General features: G+C 41.1%; 1 protein-coding gene across 2 annotated transcripts; it reads left to right on the plus strand.

The window, feature by feature from the left end:
• The first annotated feature begins 1,016 nt into the window (after window positions 1-1,016).
• On the plus strand, window positions 1,017-5,780 carry LOC121853760 (rhodanese domain-containing protein CG4456-like). Of its 2 annotated transcripts, none has more exons than XM_042348119.1 (4): window positions 1,017-1,145; window positions 3,715-3,828; window positions 4,216-4,378; window positions 5,380-5,780. In XM_042348119.1, exons 1-4 carry the CDS (start codon window positions 1,139-1,141, stop codon window positions 5,459-5,461), a joined length of 366 nt encoding a protein of 121 aa, XP_042204053.1. In that variant the 5' UTR covers window positions 1,017-1,138; the 3' UTR covers window positions 5,462-5,780. The 2 variants fall into 2 exon arrangements, with proteins under 2 accessions (XP_042204053.1, XP_042204060.1); XM_042348126.1 differs by lacking the exon at window positions 1,017-1,145 and adding an exon at window positions 3,040-3,150.
• Window positions 5,781-11,124: the final 5,344 nt, after the last annotated feature.

Below are 11,124 nucleotides of genomic sequence, written 5' to 3' on the forward strand. Positions count from 1 at the left end.
CTATCACAATGGTCTGAGCCACGAATGGCTCGGGTGATGAGAACATCTCGGCAATCTCTTTCTCTGACAATGATGAAGACAGTGAGATGCCAGTGTTTGGATCGTGGGTGTTGCCAAGAACCTTGAACTTGTCGGCCTGCCTATATAGGGTATTGGTGATAGTGAGGTAGTGTGCAGCACACTTGCTGACGAGGAGTAGGCCGTTGGGATTACACACTCCGTTTCTCCTTATGGTTCCCTGCCATATATCAGCATCTCTGCCAACTCTGGCAGTGAAGTCTCCTAGGAGCACAACCTTATCTTCTCTGAGGGTGGAGGTTAGCACTGTCAAGGTGTTGGGGCGTATGCACTGCTTAAGGAGGCATAACATGAGTAATTCAGTGGGACTGGGAGCGTCATGAGGCGCTCGTTGATCCTAACAGGAATTTCTGTTAGCCTACTGTATGTAGGATGCATCGGTGGATGGCAAAGCCAACTCCAACCACTCAGTCGAGTGTCCTTACTTGTAGCTGGCGGACGCTCGCCCCACAAGGGGTCACAGCTCAAGATTGAAGAAGCCGCAAGTCTAGAAAACTGTGAGGGCAAACTTTTTCGGAGTGAGGGTTGTAAACTCTTGGAACAATCTACCAGAAAGTGTTGTGACGGCACCGAGTGTGAGCTCTTTCTAGGCAAGACTGGAGCGAGTTCAGGTACATTCAGGAGCCGGTTCATGCCCAGTACTTGCCAACAGTGCTTAACAGAGACGTGACCGATCGCCCAAGCGGCTAATGAACCGATCAGTGGTTAAGAGGATAAAGTAGTAAGTAAGAACGAACATTGACCTTCGTCGTCCACACTTGTTATTGATTGTTTACCAAGTGCAAAGGTAAGTGGTGCGATGTATGATGATGTAAACATTATTGTCATATAATCAATTATTCTTTGAAATGAATGGACATATAATACATAAAAAAAAATTCCACGACATAATTTCTTGACTTATCGAAAAACTAACACCTTCTGGCAACTTTCCTCAGTCAGCATTACCAGATATCGCTACAGTACCTTTCTTCAGTCGTCAGTCACTGCTTCCTCGCTAGCACTGCAGGGGGGTAATTCGTTGGTCTATTGTGGTGGTGAGAGTTAACTCCTTTTAACAATGTCAGGTGAGTCTGAGTATTTCGAAATGTTGTTGACGACTTGCACCTTCGAATAATAGTTTCATCGACACACGCTCCTCGTTGACCAGAATAACATAACACATTCCAGAGTCGGATTCTTGGATCTAGCGGAGAGCAGTGTGTGGGTGCGTTGCTTGGGGCGTTGCTTGGGAGTCCAAACATATTCTGTAGAGTGACTTTACAAGGATATAGTCGAGACTCATTTGACGCCTGCTTCTAAGATTTATCAGAAAGAAGCATAAGTTATGTATATAGAAATTTATATCATCGTGATTATAAAGTAATGGAGGGAGATAGGGGTTTTAACTTTATGAGCCCTAGGCCCTTAGCGACTAAGCGGGCATCACCTGGAAGCACTTGTTTGTCGGTGCGTGCTTTCCACTTAACGCGACAACTCGATCATGGATAAACGGATTTCAATAAAACTTGACATGATGATAATTTAACACCGTCTCTGACTGGTATGTGATTATTATTATTATTATTATTATTATTTTTTTTTTTTTGGGGGGGGGGAATTAAGCCAAAAGTTGATACCTAGTTAATAGATATTTGTATGCAGCTGATACTGACACGTAGGACATTAACATACAATAAATACTTACGCAGTAAACACTGACACAGGTTGGTAGGCAGACAGCACTGGGACGGGGCGGCCTAGTGGACATAACTATTGTCTCTTGTTTTAAAAGTTGCAGATTAGCATTCGGGGCAACTCCGGTTGAGAAGGAGCACCTGGCTCACAGTTGAGGAAGTGAAGGACATCTAGTGCTGGTCTTTAAGCCAGTGGCATCCATAGTGAACTTTTGTGACTGAAAGTTTTCGAATTGAATTTTTACACTGTTCATTACCACTCTCTTCTTCAGGCTCATTTCTTGTGCATGTTACTACAATAGTCTTCAGTGGATGTCTTAAAAGAAGGAAAATGTAGAGTTGTGTAACACGAGGGTTAGACCAGTAAGACTTTTTTTCGCAAATTATCCCCGAGTCACATAACAAGGAGCTGAAATACAGCTGACACTGATACACAGCTGGTTCTGGGACAGTGAAAAGTTGACACCTGATACACAGCTGCACTCGCAAGCAGGAGGCATGTTCGACTTCAGGGCAGGGTAAAACTTGACCAACACTGGAGCATGTTCAGGTACATTCAGGAGCCGTTGCATGCCCAGTACTTGTCAACAGACGTGACCGATCGCCAAAGCGGCTAACGAGCCGATGAGTGGTGAAGAGGATAGAAGAAGAAAGATAGGCACAATTTTTTGCAGTGGTTTGCCTCTGTTTACCCAGCAGCAGCAGTGATTGGGTACCTGGGTATGTTCTAAGGTAATGGATAGCCAGTGCAGTAAAAAAAAATTCCGGTCTTCTCGGAGTATTCCTTGAACACCTAGTCATACAGCTTGTTATTTAGCCTGTGGTTGTTGTGTTGGCGACAGCTTCGATCCACACCTTAGAGAAACTCACGCCTAGATGGCCCTCGGGCTGGCCATGAGGGGTACCAGTAACCATTACAGTGTGAGCCTACCAATCATCGCTGGTGTCCTCTACAAACACTGGACAATAGACTTCATAACAAAGTAACAAATAACAGACCAACCGCCCGAACGAATGAACAGTAAGCTGCTAAGTGATGTAATTATAACTTTATTTAAAAATAAAAACACCAGTTCACCGACGCTGGTAATTAGCTGAGGCACAGCTGACATTGGTACTGCACTTAGCTGACAACTGCTACTGTGATACACAGTTCTTATTGGTACACAGTGACAACCTGTACTAACTGTATATAGTTGATAATTACTGTATACATAAAGACACTGGTGGTAAATAACAGTCGATATCTGGCAACATTCCTCAGTCAGCATAAAGTATTGCCAGATGTCGTTACATATTCTGCAGTGACAGTCACTCCCCCACTTCCTGAGGTGGTAGGAAATATTTGGGTGGTCCATTGTGTGAGTGAGTTATTCCTCCTTTGTGACAATGTCAGGTGAGTATTATTAAATGTTAAAAATATAAGGTATACTATATGCAAGACTGAATAAGAGTTTTATCGAAACGTCACACACGTCCTGCATCAAATATAAATATTTGTTGGATCTTGCACAAAACTGCGTTTTATTTAATCTCATTTCCACCACTTTTTCGCTTACAAACCGTTCGAGCGAGCGGTCTGTTATGTGTTAAATCTTTCTTTGTCCAGTTATTCGAGGAGGACCCATTTGACGCCTGCTTCTAATATTTGTTTCAGAAAGAAGCATAAATTATGAATATATAAATTACTACCATCATAATTTAAAGTAGTGGAGGAAGATAGGGACTTCGTGGCGTAGCGGGCGGGACCTGGAAATGCCTGCTTGTTTCTGTGGAACGCACACACAGGCACAGGTCCTAATACTTTTGTCTCTCCTACCCCACACATCATCTTTCAGTGAACAGTGACAACCAGAAATACGATTTTGTATATCATGCAAATCTTTTCACTCCAAATGTTCTATAATTTTATTTCACTCAATTTAAATTGCTTGAATATCAAAGTGGTTATGTTTTTCAGATATTGACTACGATGAGCTGTCAGCTAACCTCGACGGTCTTGTTGTGTTGGACGTGAGGAGCCGTGAAGAGGTAAAGAAAAATGGACAAATCCCCGGCTCTCACTGTCTCCCAGGTGAGTGTCCTGCTGTAGGATCAAAGCTTATACAGAATCTTTGGTTATGTAGCTAATTTATAGAGTGTACCTGAAGAAAATGCAATTTAGGGATATAATGTAGAACAATCATTCAATTTAGTGTTTAGATATACAGTACAAGAGAACTGTTTACAAGTTTCATTCTATTTAACGGGATGAGAACAGTCAGGTCGACATCTACAGTGATGGAGACTTACATAGGAGAGTGCCAGTGTACGGACGGCGACATATTGGATAAAAAATTAACAGGTTTGAAATATACACACATATATGATGATAACCACATAGGAAATAAGAAAACACGAAGTTCCCAAGCGCTATCGTGTACAGACTGTACTCACCCCTGAAGATGTCTTTTTTTATTAGTGACGGAACTAGAGGAAGCCTTAGATCTGGATGAGAAGAGTTTCCAGGAGAAATATGGGTTTTCTAAGCCTTCAAGTGATCAGTCACTTGTGACGCACTGCATGATGGGTGGACGAGCTAAGAGGGCTGGCGACGCTCTCATTGCTAAAGGACTCCAGGCAAGGTACGACTCATATAATATAGATCATTGCTTAATCTGGTTAATGGGTCACTCAAAGGGGAATGGCATTTGTATTTGGGTGAATGAGACTTAGGGGTGAATGCAGCAATAAGGGCGAATGAGTTAACTAAAATGTATTGATTTTTGCCGAGTATAAAACTGGTGGTAACTGGATAAAGCTACTTAACGTAAGTGGCATCTGTGAAGACTGCAGACTGCCAATGATAGGAACGTTAAATTTTATTTATTTTGTAAGAACCGATCATTTCTGATAGTTGCATTATATGGTATTATTTTCACTTCTCAGGTCATCAGTGTTATGTACCCAGTAATACTTTGCGTTGTGAAAACAGCAAAAATATTGAGTGAGAGGTGGCGCCAGGGCTAGTTTTACCGCCTTGTTCTCAAGCAACCTTTCACTGGTGTAAACAAGCTTTACAATGTGTACATGCACCAGTATATAATGATGATTGTCATTATTTGTTTTTTGCTCAGGTGATCAAACTAAGTAAACAGAAAACGGCTAAGAAAATATTTTGTGATTAAATTTTAAGGCAGTATGTGTATGTGTGTGTGTGTGTGTGTAATAAACATTACTTCTAATGTTTTCTTTATGAAAACTATAACAATGAAAGATTTGTTTTGTTCTTTAGAATGCTCTTCATATATTTATTTTTGTTTCTGACAATTGCAATAAACAAAAAGGAACCACTTAAGAAATTAGTTCATATTACCTTTCCAAATGATGTGACGACATGAGTTATATAAACTGTAAGAAAGTGAGATATAAATAAGAGGTCAAATCGGGGTGAATGAAATATGTTGTAATAATGACAAAGGAGGAATGGCACTGAAATAGTTAAAGAAGCACACATATAGATATCCTTCATGAAGTTTAAACGCTAGTCACCATGTACCAACGCATTTCTAAAAACTATGAACTAAATAATATAATTATTTTTCAGTCGGAAATTATTATTTATTTTATTTTTTTCTGGTGGCAGGGTGTATGTTGGGTCTTTCAATGACTGGAATGCAAAGGGAGGCAAAGTGGATCCTGGGTGTCCATTCGAGCCCGCCAGCTAGAGGGCAGCACCGGATGGACCATCGACACCTCGGCGCCTGGACACTACTGCATTGCAAAGTTGAAAACGGGAGAGGAATATATTTGTTGTTTCAATTATTTGGTTAGAGTTTGTTACCTTTTGTTGTGTCGTTAAACACTAGCGGCGAGACTAATAAGGGTTTCCCAAGATAGAGCCTCTATATAAATTTATTGGTTATTATTTCACAACTGTTTTGAGTCATTCAATTTATGTGCAGTTAGAACCTAATATCTTCTACCGCAGATCATGTGAAAATTTGAGCGCAATGTACAATATGGAATAAATTAATTGGAATGTTATTATTGTTTTGAATAGTCCATGTTTACATGTTGTAGTGGATACCTCCCCTACAAACGCTGTTTGTCGCTGAGTAGCCGACCCTGCGAATTCCCTAGTGTATGCCTCGTGTCTAGGTCAACCAGCGCAGCCTTACATGACAGAGGTCAACTATTAAGCCACGCCTACCTCCGCTATATAAGACCTGACCTCGTGGTGACCGCTCTTTTTCTATCTACACCAACCAGCAAGCAACACCTCCTCCTCCTGCCTGGCGGCCCTCGCTCCCGCCGGCGAGCATGGCGACCCACAAGCTGGTCCTCCTCTGAGCATCTTCACCAACCGGCTCTCTCTACATCACACTTGTAACCATGCTGCCTTCCCAGCACCAAGGTGCACTGTACATCCAATACAACAGGTATACAGAGAGCACATTGTGAGTTTCCTTGCTCCATCCCATCCTGAGTGCGAACCGAAACATAACGTACCCCACAAATGGTGACCCCGGAGTGACCACTCACACAGGATGGAGGAGAAACATCTCACAACCCCACAATGTCAGTGGGCGGCGGGACCGAGGCTTCGTTAGACAGTGACCCACCTGACTCCACTCTGCTCTGCCCTACCCAAATAAGTTGCTCATTCACTATCAAGATTAGGAGGTCTATATATTACTCCTGTGATTAGTTTTTACCTACCATCGGTTATTTATATCCAAATTGTTTCTGTATTCAGATCAGATTTTATTTCACACTTCAAATTATCCCTGACATAGATTGCTACTCCGCTTCCTTTCCTAATCTGCCTATCGGCATGGAATAATTTGTAACCAGCAATTTGGTATTCGACAGGTAACTTGAGTGAGTCTAAGTTTATCTATGTTTCGGTGAATGCTATTACTCGTATATCTATTTTTTCGGTACATACCAACGACCTGATTTCATCCATTTTGTTTCTCATACTTCTACTGTTTGCACAGTAGACGTTTTAGTTAGTCATGATCTGAATCCTCTCTCTGTCTCATTTAGGTTTTAACTCCTTGCCTAAATTAATTTTGTCATTCCTAGCACTATTTCTCTGTAACCCTTCACGTCGTTTACCCGCTGCAGTCTCCTCCACCCCAGTGCTCACATGTTCCCCGGCAGTTTAAACATTTCTACATCTTTTGAACTGCCCTCTCGAGAGAGCCAGCCAGGGTTGCCACCCCATCCCTAGACAGATGCACCCCATCCCTAGCATAAAGGTCCCATCTGCCGTAGAAGTTGTCCCAGTTGTCAATGAATGGGACTGATATTGTCTTGCAATATCTGTCAAGACGGCCGTTGACACCAACTGCCCTTGACAACCATTCATTGCCAACTCTCCTTCTAGGCAGGACACCACATATGATAGGGATCCCTCCCTTAGACGTAATACGTTCTATAGCTGTCTTGAACTTATCAAGAAGCTCCTCACTCCTACACAGGTCAATATCATTGCCTCCTGCACTGAGGCAGATAATGGGCTTGTTCCCATTACCAAACAAGATATTGTCCATCCTGTCAACTATATCCCCCACCCCAGCTCCTGGCAAACAAACCCTCATCCTATTTTTACCACAAAAAGCTCTGTCCAAGTTCCATACCTGGGAATCGCCAACAATTAAGGTTTTAGTACCTTCCTTGTCCCTGACTATGCTAACGTCCAATTCGTCTATCAAAGGACTGAAGGAGTTATTACACTTAGCTGTTGTTGTCGTATCCTTGGTGTGTTTTTTCACCCACCAGTTTGGTTGTCCCTCTCTTCACAACATTCCATTCGCCTGAGTTTTCGTCAGACACGGGCTTTCCTTGTCTCGTGCCTTCCTTCATCCTCGCTATCACTTCCTTTAATTTCAAGATTTCTTCCTTGGCTCTCTCTAGCTCGGCCCTCTGAAGGGCACAGCCCTGTTCACAAGTAGCACAAGTCATTACTGACAATTAATCCCCGGGAGCTAAGTCTGCCGTGACCTTTCCTCTAGCAAGGTCAGAACATAACTGAACGGGGTCAGAACACAACACATCAGGTAAGGTAAGGTTAGGATTACGGTAATTTAATCATCAGGTGAAATAAGCGGGGATTCCTAAAATTAATGAGACCCAAAGAAGTAATTTCAGTATAACAGTGATGGATTACAACATCAAGTGAGATAATCTGAAACATATTCACGATTGAGGAAATAATTTGCTACATGTTACGCGAGGTTTCATGTAGTTTATCTCGGTGTTTATTCGCCATTTTTGGAAGAGCCATACTGGAGCCAGTGTGCTTTGTCTTCTCTATGACTTACAGTAGCTGGCGATATTATGCTTAAGCTATCTGCAAGCTCTTGACTAGCATGCACAAGAGAAAGAACTCTTCGTTGACAGTAGATGACGGAGGATAACGCATCACCACAAAGCATAGTTTCTTTCCATACCCGTGGAACAAAGAAAACGGTATTCATTTTTTTTTAAGTTTAACAAATTTATTGGCAGAGCTTGTAGTACAGTTTACCTATTCTGAGTAATTCAGTCAGGTCTTGACACTGAGGGTGGTATCACTTCTCACTGCCACGCAGGACAGAGGTTCATACACAAAAAAATACATCATATTCATTAGCAGTATATATAGGTCAGTGGATCACATACATTGGAGTCATATTCTAATTGAAGACTAATCAGTGTGGGCTAGCAAATTTGGGATAAACAGCAAGAATGTCCTCAAGCACCCCTGATTCAATGAAGTAATTACATAGATCAAGATACAATAAGTCAGGTGGCCTGAAGTCTTTGACAGTGTCACATTCAATAATATAGTGTTCAAGTGTATGCTTTAAAGGTTTATCACAAAGTTTACATGCTGAGTGTTCCGGTATGGGTACAGCGTTACTAACTTGCCAGATGTGTCTGTATCCTAGCCTAATTCTGGCCACGACTACATCACATTGTCTGGTTCTGTCCTTATGCTGGCCATACCGGTACCTCTTGTCACAAAATTTGTCATATTTACTAATGCTACAACTGTCAGGTCTCTGCATTTCTCACTTCTTCTAGATCAGAGTTCATGATTCTGACTTGAATGTTTTTAATTACAGCATTGGACAGGCCAAGGTCACGGTCAACATTTTCTTTCTTACATGCCTCATTGGCCAGTCTATCAGCACGGTCATGATACCTGATTCCAACATGGGATGGAATCCACACAAATTCGATACGAAAGTTGTTCTCATTGGCAGTTATTACATTCCTTTTAATATCACATACAACTTTAGACATAGAGCCTGGCGGGCTGTTCATTGATTTCAAAGCACTTTGAGAGTCACAGAATATCACCCCACCTCCATTTTCTTTGAGGTAGTCTGTGGCTAAGTAGATTCCAGTTAGTTCAGTTTGTGTTGTGCTGGCCCAGTTGTTCAGCCTTTGTTTGTTTGACACTATCATCTATTTTTCTTTATATATTACAATTGCACAGGCTGTTCTACCTGTGTTTGTCTGCACAGAACCATCAGTAAAAGCATAACATTCACTTGATTTAATACTCTCTATGTGTCTATTAATAGTTTCTAGTGTGACACATCTCACCACATCGGTGTTTAACATTTGCTTATTACCAACAGGAGTGTAATTAATAGGAACTGATATATCCAGCCAGGGAGGAGGCATTAATAGGTTCGTCTGGGGTGATTGGGACATTCAGTTTCAAGAGATCTGCAACACTTTTATGAAGCCACGCCCCAAAGAGAGTCTTTTGTGGAAGATTGGCGAGATGGTCGGGATTACTTAGATCAACTCAGTTTGAGTTGTAGTATTCAGTGATTCATCTGCTATAACTAAAACTTTACGTAAATTATTTCTCTGACTTCTGCATCATAATAAACCTACTAATTTTTCTCCTTAGTTTGAAAGTATAACACCATCATATGCAGAGCCGTCCCTAGGGTATGGCAATCCGTGCGACCGCCCCAGGCCCCGCGGCCCTTACCTCACCCAACACCAGAATTAGTGACTGGGTTAATCTGGCCTCACCTTACCACCCAGATTCAGGAGACCACCTGGAGGATTAGTGATCAGCACAGTTAGGCAATGCATGTGGTGACATGAGGTCAGGGTTAAAATTAAGCCACCCCGAAAAAAAAGGAATAATCATCAGACTAGAAAAAATGGCACATTCATTTTTATTTACATGTTTTTGCTAAAATGTTATAACTTAACCTACCCCAACCAAACCTAACTTAACCTAATCTAACCTATGCATGCTGTAGCTCATTAGCTCGTTTGTGGTTCGAAGTGAAATTTGTTATGCCATTTTTCCTATTATGCAAATTAAGCCATTTTTCCGGTGCCATTTTTTTCGAGTACCATTATTTTACTGTCGTACACAGCCCTCTATTATACCGTGGCCAGCGGGAATAGAGACAGATACAGAAAATACATCTCGGGTGCAGAGAAAAGGAAGAGAGAAGAAATCGAAATGTCAATGAAAAGTTCCCTTGAAAAATCTGTGTTTTCAGAAACAGCAGAAACTACGTTTACTGTAGTTCTTCCCTTATATCCCCGTGTATTAAGAGCCACTGTCATTTATTGTTTTCTTTTATTTTGTATCAAACAAGTCATGCAGGTCCTGACATCCTGAGTTTGATTATTACTTAAAAATAATCTTCCATCCGAATTTTGAATATCATGTAAATAAATATCCAACATAATATTCTTATCAGTTAACCAGAACTTCAAAACTCCTTACACTACTACAGAAGAACCACTGGTGCTGTTTACGATCATTATAACTCATCAGATTTGACTGACGACAACTTGGTGTACATGAAAGTAGTCCAAAAACTATATATAACCCGGTGATATAGACTATTCGCTATAAATTAATATCAATATTCATAAAAAGCTAAATAAGTTCGTTTAGTTCATTTGTACTTAAAAAAGGCTGAGCTGCTCTATTTTTAATCACTAATATTGATTTCATATTATCTCAACAATAGATCTATTTTATATTAGTTGTATATTACGTAATTCCTAAAAAATGGTCAGCCATTCAATTTTACATTCCTTTTAGCTGAAAAACAAACAATGCAATAATTCTCTCCATAGAACCAATCACCTGACTTAAAATTTAATTTAATTTTCGTAAACCTGGACTGACTTTCTTCCGTGATCCAGAACCTTTTCACTAAGTTAGGTCATGATCCATCTCCTCGACAAGACGAAGAAACCTCACTCAGCCACTGATTGTGAACCCACCCCCCACCCACACACACTTATTACATACAGTGACGCTGGGGCAGTAGGTCGTTTCAGAAAAGTTTTCATAATATAAAGGAAAATAAGCATGATTTAAACACACAAGCTATTTTCACAG

The sequence above is a fragment of the Homarus americanus genome, unplaced genomic scaffold, assembly GCF_018991925.1.
Source record: "Homarus americanus isolate GMGI-L3 unplaced genomic scaffold, GMGI_Hamer_2.0 scaffold50564, whole genome shotgun sequence".
Lineage (NCBI taxonomy): Eukaryota > Metazoa > Arthropoda > Malacostraca > Decapoda > Nephropidae > Homarus > Homarus americanus.